This window comes from Sorex fumeus, unplaced genomic scaffold, assembly GCF_029834395.1.
Source record: "Sorex fumeus unplaced genomic scaffold, SorFum_2.1 ptg000028l, whole genome shotgun sequence".
NCBI lineage: Eukaryota > Metazoa > Chordata > Mammalia > Eulipotyphla > Soricidae > Sorex > Sorex fumeus.
In genome coordinates, this window is record NW_026606085.1 from 3,599,562 (window position 1) to 3,621,448 (window position 21,887).

Here is a 21,887-nt window from a genome sequence, read left to right on the forward strand (position 1 = left end):
TTTTGCAATATAGTTTTATTGGAGACCATTTTTTTATTGCAGACTTGAAGAGCTATTATTAAAAAAAACAGATAAATAAAAGAACTCAACCTCACTTGTAAGGGAATGGGCAATGAAAACCAAAACAACCATTAGCTATCATCTTATACCTGTGCGAATAATTTATATCAAAAAAGGCCACGATATCAAATCAACAGATACTGAAGGAATATAAATTTGTGTACAGACTCTTAAAAATACAAAAATACATCAAAATACTAAAAACGTGATCTAGCATTTTTACTATTATATTCCTAATAAAATATAACCTCCCCATTTAATAATTACATATGCTTATAACTTATTCAGATTTATTTATAATACAAAAATATCAAAATAACCTAAGAAAGACCTCAATAATGGATGATTGGATAAGGAAGATTTGATTACATGTATAAAAAAGAAAATGTGAAATTTTGCTATGTTATTAATAATGGAGCTAGAGGGAATTGTTAAGAGATATAAGTCAGAAGGAGAAAGACAAACGCCAAGTGATTTCACTCACATGTGCAATACAAAAAGAGGAAAGAAACAGAGGAACAAATAAAATCAAACCAAAACAGATTCAACTCTAACAGCAGTCCTGCTGTTGCCGAGTGTAATGGGAGTGGAGCTGGGAGCAAATGGGGCAAGCGAGATAATGACTGTGATAAGGGTTTTGGTACATTGATGGTGGGTTTGTTATGACGATGCATATTTATTTACTTATTTATTTGTATTTTGCTTTTTGGGTCACACCCTGTGATGCACGGGGTTACTCCTGGTTCATGCACTCAGGGATTACTCCTGGCAGTGCTCGGGGGAACCATATGGGATGTTGGGAATCGAACCCGGGTCAGCTGCATGCAAGGCAAACACTCTACCCGCTGTACTATAGCTCCAGCCCTGATGATGTATATTTAAATAAAGATGTGTGAACCTGTACTCATAAAACAGGCAGTGTTGTAAACCAATTTTACCTCAATTAAAAAATTCATTAGATTATGATTTTTGATAGGTTATGTGGCAAAACTGATTGCCTCTGGTTACCAAGGAGGTGGGAGGGAGGATGGGAGAAACGATGTTGGGCACCAATATGCCTTCACAGTGGGTGTGATTGATAATATACATTTAAAGAAGTGTGAACTTTTACTCCTGAAATATATACAGAGGACTGGGGATATAGTACAGCAGTAGGATACTTGTTTTGCATAAATGATGCCCTGAGTTTATGCTCTGGTAGACTCTCCCGCCCCCCTGCATACACTGTATGTGTGTGTAGATATAGATATAGATAGATATATAGATATATGTGATGTACATACATATACACCTCCCCCTACACACATTTATGTCCACCACAGTCCAAGTCTCTCTCTCTCTCTCTCTTCCCCTTTCCCCCATCCCTTCCACCACAACCCCCTATACATATATCCATACAGTTCTTTTATTTTATTGAGGTAACATTGGCTTACAAAGCAAAGGCTTTGAATGCCAGATACTAGAGTATGGATTTTATTCTGCAGGAAATAGAGATGAAGCGTCTTAGAATAAAAAAAAAAGATCTTCTAGTCGTCTCCCAGTGCTTGAGAGCCCAAACTGAGGCCAGGGGGCAGGGGATGGAATTTGTGCGTGAAAAGTAGGGCTTCAGCCTTCGAGTTATTCCCAGGCTCCTAGGGCCAGGGGTTGTGAGGGTAGGGCTAGCTTAGGAAAAGCGAGCTCCAGTGACCAAATGAATTGGAGGAATTTTTCTTAAGCACTGCTGCTGATTACATCTTACTATCTCCTTCACCCATCCCTGCAGGGTGTAGCAAGTTGTAAGGTCAGTGTGTGTGTGTGTGTGTGTGTGTGTGTGTGTGTGGCTTGCGCAGGCTCTTTAATGCGTGCTTCCACTCCTGCTGGGTCTATATCTATTCCTTTCTCTTCCTTGTTTTCTGTCAAAATCCTTATCTGCCTTGTTCCACCCTCCTTTCACCAAGATAAGCATCCAGATACCCTGCCGTTGGCTTGGCTCCACCTCTAAGGGCCTGAGCTGAACTCTAGGGTGTAAGTAGCTGGCACCCCCAGCGATGTGCAGGTTGGAGAAATGCCAACCACCCAGCTACACCCCCGCCCCTCCACCCCTTACCAAGGCGGGGGCGGGGTCTCAGGCTAGTTAATTGCCGCGTCGGCGGGTACTTTTCTCTCTCAGAAGGCGCTACTTTTCTCGCTCAGAAGGCGCAAAGCAGCGCTGTGTAAAATGGGTGTCTACCGTGTCCGTGTATCCACTGGGTGCTCGTTCTACGCGGGCTCCAAAAACCAGGTGCAGCTGTGGCTGGTGGGCCAGCACGGGGAAGCCTCGCTTGGGACATGCCTGCGGCCGGCGCGGGGCAAGGTGAGCAGAGAGACCCTGGCGGGGTGGGCAGCGCCCAGGGCCGCTAGCAGCCTGACTATCCGGATGGATGTTCCCCCTGCGCAAGGAGCGCTCCCAGGTTGCCGGCGGAGCGCTTTAGGAATTGACGCCGCATACAAAGCGGGATGCAAGTGCGCCTGCTACCAGAACTCCTAGGAATCGAGGAATGCCCGCTATGCACGGTGACTTTCAGTAATCCCTGAAGTCCCAGCAGGTCTCCGTTTGCTGTTTTTGAAAGCCGGAATTGCAAACCTTCTCCGCTGTTGGTAGATCTCCCAACTTTGTGATCTTTATCACCGGTGTAGGCGAGGGAACGGGGAAAGGAGAGGAAGCAAGAAGGCAGATGAGAACACGCTGTGTTTCCAGACCCGTTTTTTGGCTTCCATCACAGCCCCCCGATTTACCCCTGGCTTCTGTTACTATTTTGCCTTCGCTCACCCCCAATTTGCCACCGCCTGTCCTTCTCTTTTCTATACTCCCAGGTCAGGCTGTCTGTTCCTGGGAGGATGTTTCAAAGGAGCACGCCCAAGTGAGGTCTCCCCTCTTTTTCCTCCCAGACTCTTTCTTACTTCTCAGGTGTCACGCACCCCTCCTCCTGGCCCCTCTTCTTGTCTCACCAGAATCAGAATTCAGAACTGTCAATTTCATCTCCTGTACATTACTGCACTTCACCCTGATGTCCAGCCTTCCACCTTCAAAGACCTATTAAATTTACCTCTTCCTTCTCGTTTCTGCCCTTCCATGTTGTTTTGTGCAGCCTTCCTTCCCTCCCTCCTTCCTTTCTTTCTAGCATGTAGAAAGCCCCTATTCCCTACCCTCACCCCCAAACCGCTGTCTATACATATATAATGGTTCCCTGGGGGTGTGTGTTAGTGTCTCATTTAAACAAACAGAAACCCTGAGAAAATTCTCTCAGATTTTTTTGTTCCCTGAACCCTGGCTTAGTCTTTGAGACCCCACTTACTCTGCATCTCCCTTCCTCTCCCCTTGTTTGCCTGCTTTTTCCCTCTTAGTTCCCAGGCTAAGCCCTTTCCACCTCCTGGTCTCCACTGAGCACCCCGTGGCTCTCAGTGCCTGCTCAACAGAATCTGGTGCCAGTGGAGCTTCAGTGCCCAGCCTTTGTGCCTGCACATGGCACAATGATTACAGGAAGGAAAAAGTGAAGGAAGGAGTGCGCACATCCCCAACTTCTCTTCCCCCCTTTCCTGGGTGAGAAACTAGACTACTCAGAACCAGGTCCATTCTGGCTCTGCACCTTTCCCCAGAAAAGTGGAAAGACATCAAGGAGAAGCAGGGCTCAGTCTTCAAACCCCATGAATGCCCAATCTCTTCTGTCCCTCTACAGGAGGTGGAATTCACGGTGGACGTGCCTGAGTACCTCGGGCGGCTGCTGTTCGTTAAAGTGTGCAAAAAGCACATCCTTCAGGACGACGCTTGGTTCTGCAACTGGATCTCCGTGCAGGGTCCTGGGCCCAGTGGGGATGAGTTCTATTTTCCATGTTACCGCTGGGTGGAGACCAAGGCTATTTTGACCCTGCCAGAGGGCACTGGTGAGCAGCAGGAAGTCAATGTGGGTGGGAGTGTGAGGAGGTTTCCTGGGTACAAGAGAAGTTGAAAAGGGGCCTAGGGAGGAGAGGAGTCTGGCAGTGAAGATGGGAACCTAAAGGATAAATTTTCTAGTTCAGGAGCTAGATTCCTGAGCTGGCACAGAAAGGCAGGGTAGGTTCTGGCAGACCATGATACTGAAGATCAGAGGATCCAGAGAGGCCTGAGAATACATCCTTGGCAGATCCAGTGGAGAGGGTCTCAGGGGAAGTCTCAGTGACCATACCCACCATACCCTAACTCCCACTTGCAGGCAGCACAGTGGTAGATGACACTCAAGGCTTCTTCAAAAAATACAGAGAAGAGGAGCTGCAAGCAAGAAGGAAGATTTACCGGTTAGCTCTACTACCCCCTACCCCTGCATCTTCCTGATCCCCTAGTGAGTAGTTGACCCTTCCCCAGTGTCAATACTTGATTTAGTTTCTATGCCTCAGGTGGGGGAACTGGAAGGATGGATTAATTCTGAACATGACTGGAGCCAAGAAAGAAGACCTCCCAATAGACGAAAGATTTCTGGAGGACAAGAAAATTGACTTTGAGGCATCCCTGGTCAAGGGGTAAGAACAAAAAGAGTGGGTGAGAGGGAGGTGTCCTGGTTTTCTGGAGGTCACTGGGTTAACTTCACAGGGTAGGTGCCCATGATTAGAACTTTTGATTCTGAGAATCATTCATAAATTGCCTCTCTCTTCCCTGAAGGCTTGCGGACCTGGCTGTCAAAGACTCTTTAAATGCTCTTGCTTGCTGGGATGATCTAGATGACTTTAACCGGATCTTCTGGTGTGGCCAGAGCAAGCTTGCTGGTCAGTACCCTTACACAATAGTTCGTCCAAGACCATTAATCCTATATCCTACCCAATCACCCAACAGAGTTGGGGAATATTGGGAGGTCGGGGTCAAATTTGGGATGACTTGGTATAGATTGTAATATCCTGATATCATGGAAACTCAGATCTTATAGTCTGCTGTACAATTTTATTTTCAGTTCAGGTGAAGGACTCCTGGAAGGACGATGCCATTTTTGGGTACCAGTTCCTTAATGGTGCAAATCCCATGTTGTTGAGGCGTTCCACTGCCCTTCCTGACCGCTTAATGTTCCCACAAGGAATGGAAGAACTGAAGATTAATCTGGAGAAGGAGCTTCATGTATGGGCATAATTCCACATGAGGGGGGGCACGTAATGATGTGAGGGTGGGGGTATCATTGTGATTACTGCTGAAGCAACCCTGCAAACCTAGCTTACTGCCAAATGATATAAATGAATTCTACAGAAGAAACTGAGTAGTTCTGAAAAAAGAACAGTCATATGGCTCCAAAGGATAATGGCATATACTATAGGAAGGTTATGTAATGGTTGTTGGAAACAGAATCAAAATGGAAAACTATAACTGAACTTCAGTGCTAGAGATTCCAGGGAGGTGTATAGTAACAGAATCAGCATTGGGGAGTGGTTTGAGTAAAAACTTATGGGGTTATAGGGTAAGAAAGGCTTGGGCTAGGATCCTGGCCCTGCTTTTTATAAGCTGTGTGACTTCAGGTAAGATACCTCTATAACGTGTTTTATCTTCTATAAAACTTATATATCACAAAAGAATTATATGAGAGGAGCAGGAGAAATAGCAGGAAGGTAAGCAGCCTTGTATGTGACTGCTTTGGTTATCACCCTGGTTTGATTCCTGGCACTGTATATGGTCCTCAGAGCACCACCACATATGGTCTCTAAGCACAGTTAACAAAAAGAATTTTATGAGGGAACCAGAGATAAACCTGTGTTGGCTTGCATGTGTACAACACAGGTTTGAGCCCTGACATCATATATGGTCCCCTCTCACAGAGTCAGGAGTGAGCCCTGAACAATGTGAATTATGCTAAAAATCCAAAGAAGAATTGTGTGGGTTAATAAGTATGTAATCTATTACCTTGTTACAAAGTAGGTGATAAGAGACAAGTTAGTTCTCTCTTTACTCTTCTTTTGGGGAATCAGGGTGGGAAGAAGATGTCTTATGTTGACAACAGTCTTTGCTGAATCCAGGAAGGCACACTATTTGAAGCTGACTTCGCTCTGCTGGATGGAATCAAGGCCAACAACTTCTTGTGTTGTCAGCAGTACCTGGCTGCCCCTCTAGTCATGCTGAAATTGCAGCCCAATGGGACACTCTTGCCCATGGTCATCCAGGTGAGAGGACCCAGTATCTGTCTTTCCAAATGGTTGACCCAGTTGACCCAGTAAACTCATCAGAGTTCATTGCACAAAGATGCTGAGGCACTGAGAGAGGCATTAAAGGAGGAAAATTGCCAAAGGAAGAATGTTGCAGTCTAGCTAGAGAGATATACAGGGCAAACGCAAATAAACATCAATACTCAGGAAGTCCCCAAGGGTGAAGATAGTCTGGGAAGACCCACTCCAATAGAACTGAAGTGGTCATAAACTTTAGAGGAGGGTAATATAGGAACTTAGATCTTCAAGCAGACTGGAGGTATGTGACATCCATGAGGATGATGATCTGGGAAAAGAGGCTAAGATGTGAGTGAGTGTGTAGGAACAAGGGAGATTCTCAGTGGACAGTGGGATTATATACTGGGGAAATAATGTAAGATGATGGACAGGCTGCAGTGAGCTGTGAAAGCCAAGATTGAACATGGGAAGGTGTGAAGGCTTTTTGTAAGATTTTGTGGAAGAACAAGGGGAAGCATCTTGTACAACGTTAATGGCAGGAAAAGGAGAGGAAGGAACCATGACTACACAGGAGTAGCCATAGTAAGATGGAGAAAACTAAGCAAATTTGGAGAAGAAAGAGGTTGATATGTTGGAGGGTGGGGTCTGCTCTGTGTGTGTGTGTGTGTGTGTGTGTGTGTGTGGCACTTATCACCTCTCTACCTTTACTCTTGTCTCTGCTCCAGCTTCAACTGCCTAAAGTGGGAACTGATCCACCAACTCTATTTCTACCAACGGATCCCCCAATGACCTGGCTTCTGGCCAAATGCTGGGTCCGTAGCTCTGATTTTCAGCTCCATGAGCTTCAATCTCATCTTTTAAGGGGACATTTGATGGCTGAGGTCTTTGCTGTAGCCACTATGAGGTGCCTTCCACCAATACATCCCATTTTCAAAGTAAGCATATTTCCTTCACTCCTGAGTAAAATCATGGCTTGGGGTACATTTTCACTATGGTGATATTGCTTCCTCAAGAGGGATAATGAAGGTGATTTATTTGTGGTAGTAATGGATCATGATACTGTTTGATGTATGAATCACAGATATTTTTGCATATAGTGTATAAATAGTATCATAATTGACTGAGGATTCCATGCAATAAGTGAGGACCACAAATTAATAAAAAAAGATTCCCAGCATTTTTGAAGAATTCTTAAATAATAAAACAAAGGCCTATTGGAGGACCTTGGCCAACAACAATAGCCCGATTTATTACAGAAATTAGAGACCATCACTCCAAGAAAAAATAAATTAGCATTTGGTCTTATTGGGTGCTTCCCAGGGGCAGAAACATTCTATATGCCAGTGCTAAGCAAGACAGGCAAGGTCTTGACCTTTGGATTTTCACCTCATTAAGGGCTATGAGGCAGTGAAGACTGACTGTATTGTAGCATCTCATATTTGATAAGTATAATGCAGAGAATCAATTCAGGACTATGTGATGAGGAGTTTGGATTGGGTATAGAGAGGAAAGACTAACTTTGGAGATGACGTTAAGAATGAGACTATGAGGAGCCAAACATGAGGTGATGAAGAGGACACATTGCTCTAGGCAGATGTTCTGGTATGTCTAATGGAAATTAAAAACACAAAGAGATGAGTGTAGTAGACGAAGGGGCAAGGTTAGGAGAGAAAGAGAGAGAGAGAGAGAGAGAGAGAGAGAGAGAGAGAGAGAGAGAAAGAGAGAGAGAGATTTCCAAAAGTTACATTAGTGGTTTCCAACAACTATTTTGTGGATGGTGCCAGACTGCAGAATTTTCTGCCAGTGTACAAAAGAGCATTATTACTGCTTGTTACTTGATATTCCTGGAGCACGTAATGGAGCGGAACAGGAAAGTATTGTCTGAAAAGATAAGTATGTATACAAGTATGCATATAATTGTATATACACACATCATTTTGCTATTTTCTTATTTTTAGGTGTATGTGTGTATTGAGGGGGACTTCTCAGCAGTTGTGGGGGCAAGTAGGGCTATAGTGCCTGGGAAGCCATGTGGTGCTGGAGACCAAACCAGGGCTTCATGTATGTGCTTCAGCTCTTTAAATTATCTTTGGCTTTGTTTTGCTATTTTTATTAGTGAAAGGTTAAAACCACTGGAATAGACAATGCATTCACAACGAGGACAATTTTTCCTCTCTCTGGGGTGAAAGTGGCTCTGTGTGTGATAAGCAAGCACATATTTATCATAAAACTCATATACACAGTGCATAACAAGTATAGAACATCTGTAGCATTAAAAGTTGATAGGGGAAATTGATAGTAGGAAACATCTAAGGCTCATAGAATAGTGATATTGAAAAAAAGAGAAACATTGAGTTAGTTTTTGAACTGTTTTATATGATTAGAAGAAAAGAATGATTTCTTTCAGTTCTTATAGACCAACAGCTTGTGGAATGAATCACAGATTAGCCTCACACTCATTATGTTGAAGGGCCTCTGTGCTTCATGAAGACCTGATAGTGTTTTCTACATCTAACCTGATTTCCTGCAATGACCTGTAATTGCTCTTTTTACCTACAGCTTATGATTCCCCACCTGCGTTATACCATGGAAATTAATGTTCGGGCAAGGACTGCGCTGGTCTCTGATAACGGAATTTTTGACCAGGTATAAGAAGAGAAAGGGTTCTTTGAGGTTTGGTTTTGTCTCTGGTCTCAGGGTAGATTTGATGTGTCTTACTCTGCCTGTCCTTACTTTTCAGGTAGTGAGCACAGGTGGGGGAGGCCACGTGGAGCTGCTCAAAAAAGCTGGAGCCTTTCTAACCTACCGCTCATTCTGTCCTCCTGATGACCTGGCTGACCGGGGACTCCTGGAAGTGAAGTCTTCCTATTATGCCCAAGATGCCCTTAGGCTTTGGGAAATATTGTTACGGTGAGGCAAGGTGGATGATGGGGTTGATGGGCTGGGTTTAAAGGAGAAAGCTTGGAGAGCAGGAAATCTGTGCCTTGGTTGAGGGGCTGAAATTCCTGACTGGGCCGGGAAGGCAAGAAGACAGAGGGAATGAGGGTTGCCTGACAATTTCAGCTTTCTTACCACCACCCTGCAGCTATGTGGAGGGAATTGTGAATCTTTACTATAAGACGAATGAAGCTGTGAAAGAGGATACTGAACTTCAGACCTGGTGTAAAGAAATCACTGAAATTGGTCTGCTAGGAGCCCAGGACCGAGGTAAGATGGGATATGAGATGGGACCTCCCCTGTAATCCACTTGATCACTATCTAAAAACCTCTAGAAAAAGACCCAAAGGTTTTCCCCAACAACTTTCCTTCTCATCTAGAGTTTGGGCCACTGTGTACACTAAAAAGTTTCTAGGTCCAAAATGCAGAGGGACTAGTGGATACTTATGAATGTTTAGCTGCCAGTTCACAGGGAACAAAACCCTTGATTTTCAGCATTTGTCTACTTTCTTGGTATAATGATTCTCATTGTAGATACCAATGTAATATCAATCAATTGCTAAGTACCTGAAAAGCTAACCTGATTAAATCGTGTGAGCCTATATGAAGCATATCAATTTCCCACTGAATGGGGCTGGAGCCTGCAGAGTTACTTCATTTCCTCCACTCCAACTCACTCATGACAGTTCCCAAAATAGTTACTGAGAGTTCTTGGTCCCTTTATATCTCTCTTTATCTTCTTTCTTGATCCTCAGCTATAGGAAATATTGTTTCTTTATATTCTTTGTCTCATCTCTATGAACTGTTCCTATGCTTGTTATACCATCGTCTCACACACCCCTTTCCCCTTGTAGGGTTTCCTGTATCTTTACAATCTCTCGATGAGGCTAGCCGCTTTGTCACCATGTGCATCTTCACCTGCACTGGACAGCATTCCTCTATCCATCTGGGCCAGGTACTTCCCACAGAGGGCAGCTGGGTGTTTGGACTTGGAATCAGTAAGCAGCTGTGTGCAGGTGTTCTACATTATTCTTAGCAGACACAGACTCTAGATCTGCCTCTTTTCAGCTGGACTGGTTCACATGGGTTCCTAACACACCCTGCACGATGCGGCTGCCCCCGCCAACCACCAAGGATGTGACATTAAAGACAGTGATGGCAACACTGCCCAACTTTCATCAGGCATCTCTTCAGATGTCCATCACTTGGCAGCTAGGCAGACGCCAGCCCATTATGGTGAGAGTCAGGTGCCTGGACTTTAGAGGGGGTGTGGTGCACCAAATAAAGGGTCTTAAAGTTCTGAGTTGCCTTTTTCTCTCCACCCAGGTGGCTCTGGGTCAGCATGAGGAGCAGTATTTTTCAGGCTCTAAGCCCAAGATGTTGCTGAAGAAGTTCCAGGAAGAGCTGGCTGCTTTGGATAAAGAAATTGAGATGAGGAATGCAAAGCTGGATATGCCCTATGAGTACCTGCGGCCCAGCCTTGTGGAAAACAGTGTGGCCATCTGAGCATCCCAATCTTTGGCCCTCTTGTACCCAAGCCCCAGTCTCACCCCTTAGAACTTTCAATCTTAGCCTCTCGCCAGCTGGCTCTTTTTCTAACTTCTGCCCTCCCTACAGAGAGTTATTATTTTATTGTCTGTACTCAGAATGCACAAACTTTACCCATATTACCATACACCTCCCTTTCTTTTTCCATTTCTTCCTACTTTCCTCCCTCTTTATTTTATCGCTTAGGTTGTTATATTGATTTATCACCTATAATATTCTTCATTTCTGTCATTTTTGACTGTAGTGGTATTTTTTCCATATCAACTCATACTTCCTTGTGTTTTGCTGACTACCTGTGCTATCATTTCTTTGAACTCACTGAACATTCTCATCATAGTATCATGAAAGACACTGTCTGAATATTTACTGATGTTAAGGATTTACTGGTGTTGGTTATGTCTTTGCTGATATTGTTTTCACTCATTAAGCTTGGTGGGTTTTTACACATTTCCCCATTGATTCTCTAGTATTCTTGCTGTGATGGTTATTTTTATACTTAGGCCCCTTGGTAGATGCTGAGGGATTAGTATGAAGGTTGCTCTCTGTCTTCTCTGCCTGTTCTTACAGAATAACAGGTAGCATAACTGTGAATAGTTATGATAGTAGAATGAAAAGAACACACAAAGGTGAGAGGACGCAGTCTTCACACCATTTATACAGTAATGCAATCTGGTGAGTGATGTGTGGTACTAGGAGAGAGTCCTGTCTCAGGAAGAACATCTCTCCTTACAAATCTAATGAGTAGATTTCACTGCCTCCTATTCTGTAGTAAACCTAGGGATGTCAACTGGAGACAAATCTCACTTGGGTTGGTGGATCAGCAAGCAGAAATTCTGCAAAAAGACATTTTAGAGTAATGAAAGAGGGCTGGAACTGTAGTTCTGACGTAGAGCACTTCCTTTCCATGTGTTAAATCCTGAGTTTAATCTCTGGCACTGTAAAACAAACAAATCTAGAAACAGATTAATGCAAAACAAAACTTAGATACTACTATTCTAAGTAAAACATGGCAGAAAAAAAAGGCACATAGTTTTAACTAGATGAAATTTGTCCACATTCCTGAATTCAGACACAATTTACAGTACACAACACCTCTCAAGATTTTTGATTCACAAGATTTTCAAGAAAAATGATAAATGGAAGTAAATTGATGAGAGAGAGGCAGCTGCTCCCAGCTGGGGGTGCTTGACCATGAGGTTTTGTCTTAGGATCAATATCTATAATCCATCTGCAGTTGAAAATGTCCAAATTAGAATAATTAACTGGAAACTACATTAAAAATTATTTTAACAAGGAACAGCAAATAAAACCAACTTATGTGCTTGAAATTTTATGGAAGTTTTTAATTATTTAATATAATTATCTGTAGATATTTTACAGCATTAAATATGTATATATATAAAACAAAATTCTTATCTTGGGGAGATACTTCTGGCTCTGCACTTTGGGATCACTCCTGAGGAGGCTCTGGGACCATATGGGGTGACAGGGGCTGAACCCAGGTTGGCTACGTGCAAAGCAAGCATCCTACCTATTGCACGATCTATTGCACGATCTTTCCTGTCCAAATACAAATTATTTGCTTTCGGGTCAGAGAGATAGTGCAGTAGGTAGGGTGCTTGCCTTATAGTAGGTCAACCTGGATTCAATCTTCAGTACCCCATATGGCCTCCCTAGCCCTACCAGGAGTGATCCCTGAGTACAGAGTCAGGAGTAAGCTGAGTACTGCTGGATATCACTTCCCTCCCCTCAATTTATTTCCTTTAGATAATGAAAGAAGTTGCTTCTTGTCCCTGACTCTAATTTGGCAGAAGATGTGTAGACTGTGCTTGGTCTAAATCTTGAAGGAAGAATAAGAAAGAAACAGTTGAGAGGTGGGAGTTAAGTTTGATAGTAGAATGAAGAGAACACACAAAAGTGAGAGGGAACAGTCTTCACAGCAGTTATACACTAATGCAATCTGGCGAGTGATGTGTGGTACTAGGAGAGAGAGCTATCTCAGGAAGAACATGTTTCATGCCAGAAAATTAAACCTGACCTTTAATAAGCAGCTATGAAAGAGTTTTAAAAATTAATGTATCGAATCACTGTGAATTACAAAGTTATTCATGGTTATCAGGGATACAATGTATCAGCAATTGTATCTAACTGCAATCCCTTCACCAGTGTTTACTTCCCTCCACTAATGTCCCCAGTTTCCCTCTGGTCCCTGAGTGTGCAAAAGAGTTTTAAGTTAGTACAGGGTTCTGAGAGTGAAACACTCACAAAAGCTTCTGACTGGAGGCTATCTTCTTGAATACTACACCCCTTCTGTGGGTCCACATCCCTTCTGTGACTGTGGAGGGCCCACCCTTAGGATACCAAGAAATAGTTCATATCTTGCCAGAAAGCTTCTGTCAGTTTTTCTCATAAGAATATTTTTTTAAAAAATTTATTTTTATAAGGTTGTTCACAAAATAATTTACTACATTCAATACTCCAACATCAATCCCACTACCATTACACCTTCCCATAGTTATTATTTCAAATTTTCCCAATCATCTTCCTAGCCTGCCCCAATAACAGGCCATAAATAATTTATTTTATATTGTTTGTTATGAATAATTTGCTAAAAATGATCAAAAAAGGTTTCCTTAGAAGAAAGTACGCAAAGATTGTTTTATCTCATCCTGGAGCCATTGACCCCTCGTATAAGAGATTACTAACAGAGGTTAAGCCTTGTGTGCTGTGTTTTTTTTTTTTTTAATTTTTATTAGTGAGACATCATGAGGTACAGTTGTAGACTTACAAATTTTTGTGCTTGGGTTTCAATTATACAATGATCAAATACCCATCCCTCCACCAGTGCCCATTTCCCACCACCACAGATCCCAGTATCCCTCCCCCCCAATCCCCCCCATCCCACTCTGCCTCTGTGGCAGGGAATTCCCTTTTGTTCTCTCTCTCTCTTATTGGGTGTTGTGGTTTGCAAAAGAGGTAATGGGTGACAATCATGTTTGGTCTATAGTCTACTTTCAGCATGCTTCTCCTATCCTGGGAGGATCCTCCCAACACCCTTTATTTGGTGGTCCCTTCTCTATCTGAGCTCCCTTTTCCTCTAGCCTGCGTGGCTGTCCTCCAAGCCATGGCGTAAAATTCCTGGTACTAATCTCGGCCATTCTTAGGTGGTAGTCTCCTATTTTGTTACTTTATGTTCCCCAGATGAATGCAATCTTTCTATGTCTATCCCTTTCTTTCTGAGTCATTTCGCTTAACATGATACTTTTCATGTAGTACCACTTGTATGTAAATTTTATGACTTCGTCTTTTCTAACAGCTACATAGTACTCCATTGTGTAAATATACCAAAGTTTCTTTAACCAGTCATCTGTTCTCGGGCACTCAGGTTTTTTCCAGATTCTGGCTATTGTAAAGCCAGACATATGAACAATTGCAGATGTCACTTCGACTATACTTTTTTGCCTCTCTGGAATATATTCCCAGGAGTGGTATTGCTGGGTCAAACGGGAGCTCAAATTCTAATGTTTTGAGAATCGTCCATACTGTTTTCCAAAAGGGCTGAACCAGTCGGCATTCCCACCAGCAGTGAAGGAGGGTCCCTTTCTCACCACATCCGCACCTGCATTGGTTGCTTTTGTTCTTGTGGATGTGGGCCAGTCTCTGGTGTGAAATGATATCTCATTGTGGTTTTGATCTGCATCTCCCTGATGATTAATGATGTGGAGCATTTTCTCATGTGCCTTTTTGTGGGCTATGTTTTTTAAATTGAGATTGATTGCCTTTTACCTTACATCCTCCAATGTGTGCTACTCCTGATATATCATACAATATGACATGTCACGTGGCCGTAAATGTGGCTGCGCACTCCAGGAATTCTAAAGTTTTAAATAAGATGATACCGCTGGAGTAAATTTTTAATTGAATGGTAACTTTGGGGTCTGGAGGCATCTCTGAAGCCTTTTGAACTCTTCTGAGATTTATTTGTGAGTCTCCGGATCATGGGTGGTTAATGAGATTATATGGCACCAGAGGCAGTTTGTGGGCATGACTTCCAGTTCACGGAAGAACAGGGAGATGGCAGAGGTCACCCACCCCCAATTCCTTGAGAGCCTCTCATCAGTATCTTGACAGCAGAAAAGATATTTTTAAATCCCATTGCTTTTTGGAAATGAATGTTTTAGAGACAAAGGTTTATTACAAAAAAGTTTATAGAAAGAAAATTTTACTAGATGTATGATTTTGATGTTTTGTAAGATATGAAATCATACCCTGTAAGTTCCAGTGAAGTTAAAGAATAAAAAGCTAGGTTTTAGTGGGCTGACTTACTTTTAGATACAAAAACTCAATTTAAAATAGACATTCTTTTTTTTTACAATATTTCATTACATTTAATATTCAAAAACCAATCCCACCACCATATTTCAAATGTTTCCATCCCAAAAGCACAGCCCCTGCCCCAAAGCAGAATCGAAATAATATATTTTGTATTGTTTGTTATGAAAAACCGCTGAAAATACTACAAAAAAGTATCCTTAGAGGAAAGAGTGTGGAGATTGTTGTATTTCACCCAGGGACCATTAAGCCCTTCTATAAGAGATCACTTACATGTTGTTAAAGGTTGAATCTTGTGTACTTTTTATATACATATCTGCTTAAAAAATGTATATTTCCCTCTAAGATTGGTTTCCTCCTACTTTGAACCCTATCAAATGTGGTGTGCTAATCTTGGAGTATGGTTGGGTGTGTGGTTTGAAGTATTGTGTGGCCAGTCCAGGAATAGATTGATTCACTTGTGGGTGATGCTCTGCCCAAGAAAGTGGACAGTGGCCATGAGCATGGCAGCGGCTGGGTTCTGGAGGTTTTTGGCTGCTGGGGCTAACCTGCCCCCCTCTGTGGAGCCCCAGGTGAAATAGCCTGGTGTGGTGTCCAGTGGCACGGTCATGGCAAATGTCATATTATTCTCCCTTAAATTTTTAAGAATTAGAGCAAACATGGACTCAAGATTAAGAGCTGTAGAATGGAGGTTATAATAAACCTTCGTCAGATTGACGCAAGTGAAATTATGGCAAATGAAACTCTAGGATACAATTTTGAATCATGGAAAAATCATGAATAACCATATCACTGGCAAGAAGAAACTTTCATTTTTTACCAAGTCTTGTTTATGTTCTCAGGGTCTTTAAGGTAAAATTTTAGTAAATATTCTCTAGATTTTAACATTATGTCACAAAACATAATTTTGTTTTGCTTTATTTTGTTATTTTTTGAGTCCCCCCCGCCCCCCCTGAGACACTCAGGCCTTATGCCTTTGCTCAGGGAACACTCCTGATAATGCTTGGGGAACCATATGTGGTACCCAGCATCCATTTGGTGCAAGAAAGGCAAGAAAAGCAAGCACCTTAACCTTGTACTATCTCTCTGGTCCCAGTCGTGATTGCTTTTGCTGAAGGAAGACATAAGTCCTCTCAGGCATAATTTTTATTAAAGCTGTATTTGCATTCTTTCCAAGATTTCCCACTCAATTGCCTGCATGCTGGATGGTTCTGTCTTCAATTACAATTTATGGTCAAGGCTAAGGGGGAGGATAAGGTTTTGCTTTTCTTTTCCTCCTGAATCAGAACTGCTGGGTTTCAGTAGGGAGAGGAATGGAGTGCAGGATGGAGTGCGTCTGACTATTTAGGGCCTCTTCCAATCTAGACTGTTCTGCTCCTTAAAGGAAGAACTTTATTTAACATATAGAGGAGTGCTTGAGGCATTCCTGGGGGAAACAAGAGTGGCCTGCCTTGTAGGTGGCTATCAGGATTTGATTTCCTGTACCCTATATAATCCCCTGAGTCAAACCAGGAGTCATCCTTGAGCACAAAGCCAGGAGTAAGTCTTGAGCACTGCTGGGTGTGCCCTTCCCCCAAAAAAGTATAAAAGTGTATGTAACCCTAAAGAGAATGGGGAGTGTTGGCTTTGTGTTAGAAAATATCATAATAATGCTTAAGAATCTGATTTAATAAGTAAAATATTTTAATAACACATTTTATAGATGTAAAAAGACATAGAAAGAACAGTCAATACAAACAAAACCTTAATTTGCTAGATAGAAAATATAAAGTCCTTAGCAGGCAGAGCCTGGCAAGCTAATCATGGGTACTTGATATGCCAAAACAGTAACAATGATGGTCCTCATTCCCATGACCCTGAAAGAGCCCCCAGTATGTCATCGGGCTACACTGGCACGTGACAGGGACGAATGGAGGAGTTACTGGTGCCCACTCTAGCAAATTGGTGAACAATAGGGTGATAGTGATGGTGATAGTGATTAGAAAGGTAGGAAAACAAACCCTCCTTACCCTAGTAAAGAGCAGCAATAAGTGCCACGAGTGAAGGCCACAATTAATGGCAAACTGCTGAGAAGTTTGTGTTGTTTTTTAAAGAAGCTCTTTTAGGCCAAACATGATGGCCTCTCAATATCTCTATTGCAAACCATAATTACCCAAAAGCATAGAGGGAGTGAAAAGGAAAGGTCTTGCAATAGAGGCAGGGGATGGAGTGGAGTGGGAGGGGTGGAAGGGATACTGGGGACCTTCACTGTATGACTGTATCACTGTCATCCCGTTATTCATCGACTTGCTCGAGTGGGCACCAGTAACATCTGCATTTGTCCTAGCCCTGAGATTTTGGCAGCCTCTCTTTACTCATTCTTCCCAACCGTGCCATACTGGAGGCTCTTTCAGGATCAGGGGAATGAGAGACATCATTGTTACTGGGTTTTTTTTTTTGGCATATTGAATACGCTACGCGAGCTTGCCAGGCTCTGCTGTGCGGGCAGAATACTCTCAGTAGCTTGCTGGGTTCTCTGAGAAGGAGAACTAGACTAGAAGAGGTTGCGCTGCCGCTTAAGTGGCTGCGTGCTTCCAGGAGCTTTGTTTTATAGTTTCTGGATCTTGGCCGTTGATGGGATTTCATTGTGCCAGGGGCAGTTTGTGGGTGTGACTGCCTAGCTGCTGGAAAATGGGGGATCTGGGTGAATGAGGCCCAGTCCCGATCTGAGCAGGATCTGGGACCTTAATCACTTCACTTAATCACTTCCCGTTAGTCGTCGATTTGCTCGAGTGGGCGCCAGTAACGTCTCCATTTGTCCCTGTCGCATGCTAGTGTAGCCCAATGGCATCTGTTCGCTCTGGGATCATGAAGAGCCTCAAACTGATCGTTCATGATCTTCACGAAGAAGTCTGACCATCTGGTAGGTGGGCGGCCACGTGGTCTTTTGACATCCCGTGGAATCCAGTCAGTAACAACTCTAGTCCAACAGTTGTCTTTAAATCTCATTACGTGACCAGCCCATCTGATTTTCGACACCTTGGCAAATGAGACGGCGTCCCTGATTCTTGATCATCGACGGATGTCGGAACTCCGAAATTTTTCTCTCATTTGAGTGAAACGTGATATTCCAAGCATAGCTCTTTCTATTCTTCTTTGGGAGACCTGAACAGCATTCTCATCCTGTTTGCGTAGGGCCCAGGTCTCTGAGGCATATGTTAATGCAGGAAGAACAGTGGAATCAAAGAGATGTGCCCGGAGCCGGAGGTTCTTCGTCCTCTTAGCTATTTCTTCGACGTTCTTGAAGGCGTTCCAAGCCACTCTCTTCCTCCTGCGCAGCTCGGGTGCCAGGTCATTTGTCATGTTGACCTCTCGACCTAGGTACACATAGCTGTTGCATTCGCAGATGGTCGTTCCGTTGAGAGCGAATGGCGCATCAGGAACGAGGCTGTTTCTCACAAACATTGTCTTCGTAAGATTCAGCTGTAGTCCTACCTTTCCACACTCACGGTCAAAGTCGGCCAGCATTTGTGCCGCTTGGCTGATGTTTGGTAAAACAATGTCATCAGCAAAGCGGAGGTGGTGTAGTTGCCGACCATCTATCTTCACTCCCATTCCTTTCCATTCCAGTCGTCGCATGATGTTCTCGAGGGTGGCACTGAAGAGTTTTGGTGAAATGGTATCACCCTGCCGCACCCCTCTCTTGACATCAACGATCACTTCTTTGTAGAATGGTGAGATCCTGGTAGTGAATCCGCAATACAGCTCACGGAGGATCTTGATGTATTGGGCTTGAATGCCCTGATTGGCTAGGGCTTCAATGACCGCTTCCGTCTCAACAGAATCAAAGGCCTTCTTTAAATCAATGAACGTTAAACAGAGCGGCATCTTGAACTCCCGAGAAACCTCAATGAGCTTGGTTATCGTGTGGATATGGTCGATGGTGCTGAATCCTTTGCGGAACCCGGCTTGCTCGCATGGTTGTCCTTCATCTAGTGTTCTGCCAATCCTATTTAGGATGACTCGAGTGAACAACTTGTAGATGACAGACAATAGGCAGATCGGGCGATAGTTGCCAATGTCATGGATGTCTCTCTTCTTGAACAGTAGTATGGTCCTGCTGGTTTTCCATTGGGACAGAACCTTGCATTCAGACAGGTAGTGAGTGAAGAGCCGAGCCAGTGTATTGATGAGTACTGACGGCAGGTTCTTCAGGTGTTCAGGTCCGACCTTGTCTGGGCCGGGTGCTGTTTGTTTCTTTACCGACGGAATGGCGTGTCGGATTTCGGAAGGGAGAACGTTGGGAATGACATATCCATCCTGTGGAATTTGGTATGTCGGCAAGTGGATATGGCTTTCGAAGAGATTTGAGTAGAAGTCATGGATAATCTTCTCCATTGCCGTTCTGGAGGACGTCGGGACCCATGGCCTAGAATGGAATGAACAGGGTGAGAGACTGTCTGAGTTCATCATGTCGACCACCACCATCCATGGTAACTCACAGTTCCAGAAGGCAGAATCTAAACGTTGGACATGGGAGTCTCCCGGTGGACGATTCCACAATGAAATAGACCACATCATATTCAATCTGGGACCTTAGCGGTGGAAAACGTACTCTGGTAGAGGGATGGGCATCCAATAAATGTATGACTGAAACTCAATCATAAGAGCTTTGTAACTATATCTTATGGTGATTCAATTAAAAATTGTAACCATAAATTTTATTGTAAAGTTAATAATAGTCTGTCAGTTGTAGATATACCAAATCTATGTAAACACCTGCACTTTTAAGTATGGTAGAATAAAGGTACTATTAAGTTACATGAATGTTTCCAGTACATGCATTTTCTAGATTATGAATGATTTTCAATTTTAATTACAATAGAGTTGAGAATTTTTTATATCTTGCCATTAAGAACAAGGACATTTTAAGTGTAAGTGTTTGGTTAATAATCTTTGGTTGGAAGTACAACATCTTATCATGGTATTTTTGGTACATAATTTTATACAGGAGTCTCAATAGAATAATGTGTTGTATAATAAATTTTACATCGTCTGTTGTTTTCTAGAGGTTTCCTGCACTTCAACTTACAGCTTAATGATCTTTCCCCCTCAAGTTCTGTTATTCCAATATTCAGACCTTCTTTTTTTTTATTATTGAATCACCGTGCAATAGTTACAAGCTCTCATGTTTGAGTTTCAGTCATACAATGATCGAATATCAATCCTTCCACCAGTGGCCAATTTCCACCACCAATATTCCAGTATCCCTCCCACCATCCCCACCCCTTTACACCCCCTGCTTCTGGGGCAGGCACATTCCCTCTTACTCACTCTCCCTTTGGTTGTTATGGTTTGCAATACAGGACTAAGCGGACATCATGTTTGGTCCATAGTCTACCTTCAGCACGCATCTCCCATCCTGAGCGAGTATTCCAACCATCATTTACTTAGTGGTCCCTTCTCTATCCCAGCTGCCCTTTCCTTCAGTATATGAGACCGACTTTCAAATCGTGGAGTGATCCCTCGGGCCCTTATCTCTACTATGTTGGTGCTAATCCAGGACATTAGATGAGTCTCTGGATGCTGCCCTGCAAGCAGGAAGCAGAACCACGGCCCTACTTTTATATTAAGTTAAAACTTGTGAGTCCAGATGATCTGGAAAAGTACAACATGCTCTCATATGCCTTCCTGGTCACACATTATCTTGGCAGAACAAAGCAGCAGTTGCTCCTCTTTTACACACCCTTAACCTGGATTGACCGTCAAGTATCAGTGTGAGCCTTCTCTTTGCCCTATGTGTAACTGACCACAAGAATGTGGGGTACGTAATCTGTAGAACCTACGTGTCCAGCTCCATCTCTTCCTCTGACGTTTTAATCATTTCAATATAGCTTTGAAAACGTAACTTTGACAAGACAATGTATATCCTGATATTCTTTTGACCAATGCTTATCCTATAACTATTTGTACTCTTGTTAGTGAGTCTTTCTCTGTAACGAAGACATTAGGATGTAACTGATAAAAAATAGAATAAAAGGAGACCTTTGGCAGTGACGTTTCACCTCGAGCCAGATTGACGCCTTAGCCTTCCGTGCTCTCTACATTTCACTCGCATGTCTTGTCTCTGTGCCTCCGACCAAAAGTATATTCACGCAGCACTGCTATCCTTAGGTGTTAGTATCCTATTATGCTACTTTATAGTCCACACATGAGTGAAGTCATTCTTTGTCTGTTCCTCTCTTTCTGACTAATTTCACTTAGCATAATATTCTCCATGTCCATCCACTTCTATGAAAATTTCATGATTTCATCTTTCCTAACAGCTGCATAGTGTTGTTTAAAGTTTTCTTTGCATATGTCTTTTACCTCATTTGTTAAGCTGATTCCTAGGTACTTGATTTTCTGAGACTCAATTGTGAATATGATTGTTTTGTTTTAAACTTCTATCTCTTTGATTTAATTATTTGCATATAGAAAATCTATGTATTTCTGCATATTGATTTTGTAGACTACCTTTTATAAGTCGGTTTTTTGTGTTTTCTTTTCTTTTTGGGTCATATCCAGCAATATTCAGGGCCTACTCCTGGCTCTGCATTCAGGAATTACTGCTGGCAGTGCTTGGGGGACCATGTGGGGATGCGGGGGATCTAACCCAGGTCGGCCTCATGCAAGGCAAATGCTCTTACTGTGGTATTATCATTCTGACCCTTACAAGTATATTCTTTGTAGGGTTTTTTGGTAGAGTCTTTATGGTTTTCTAGGTATAATGACATGCTGGCCATAAATAGTGAGAGTTTGACTTCATATTTTCTTTCTGGAAAAACTTAGTATCTTTCTTGCCTAATTGTTACAGAAAGGACTTCCAATACTATGTTGAATAGTAGTGGTAAGAGAGGGCA

The 21,887-nt window shown here is 42.9% G+C and overlaps 1 protein-coding gene across 1 annotated transcript; it reads left to right on the forward strand.

The window, feature by feature from the left end:
• Window positions 1-2,233: 2,233 nt before the first annotated feature.
• On the forward strand, window positions 2,234-12,007 carry LOC130024404 (polyunsaturated fatty acid lipoxygenase ALOX15-like). The gene is made up of 14 exons (XM_056115139.1): window positions 2,234-2,392; window positions 3,756-3,960; window positions 4,269-4,350; window positions 4,450-4,572; window positions 4,712-4,815; window positions 4,998-5,158; window positions 6,046-6,189; window positions 6,915-7,124; window positions 8,749-8,835; window positions 8,930-9,099; window positions 9,275-9,396; window positions 9,981-10,081; window positions 10,195-10,362; window positions 10,453-12,007. The coding sequence occupies exons 1-14, from the start codon at window positions 2,258-2,260 to the stop codon at window positions 10,630-10,632; spliced, it is 1,992 nt and encodes a 663-aa protein (XP_055971114.1). The 5' UTR covers window positions 2,234-2,257; the 3' UTR covers window positions 10,633-12,007.
• Window positions 12,008-21,887: the final 9,880 nt, after the last annotated feature.

Excerpts from the sequence above, each read along its gene's own strand:
- LOC130024404 (XM_056115139.1), top strand. The coding sequence starts at position 2,258 with ATGGGTGTCTACCGTGTCCGTGTATCCACTGGGTGCTCGTTCTACGCG. Across the intron at positions 2,393-3,755 it reads TGCGGCCGGCGCGGGGCAAG|GAGGTGGAATTCACGGTGGA; the intron begins GTGAGCAGAGAG and ends GTCCCTCTACAG. Across the intron at positions 4,351-4,449 it reads GCAAGAAGGAAGATTTACCG|GTGGGGGAACTGGAAGGATG; the intron begins GTTAGCTCTACT and ends TCTATGCCTCAG.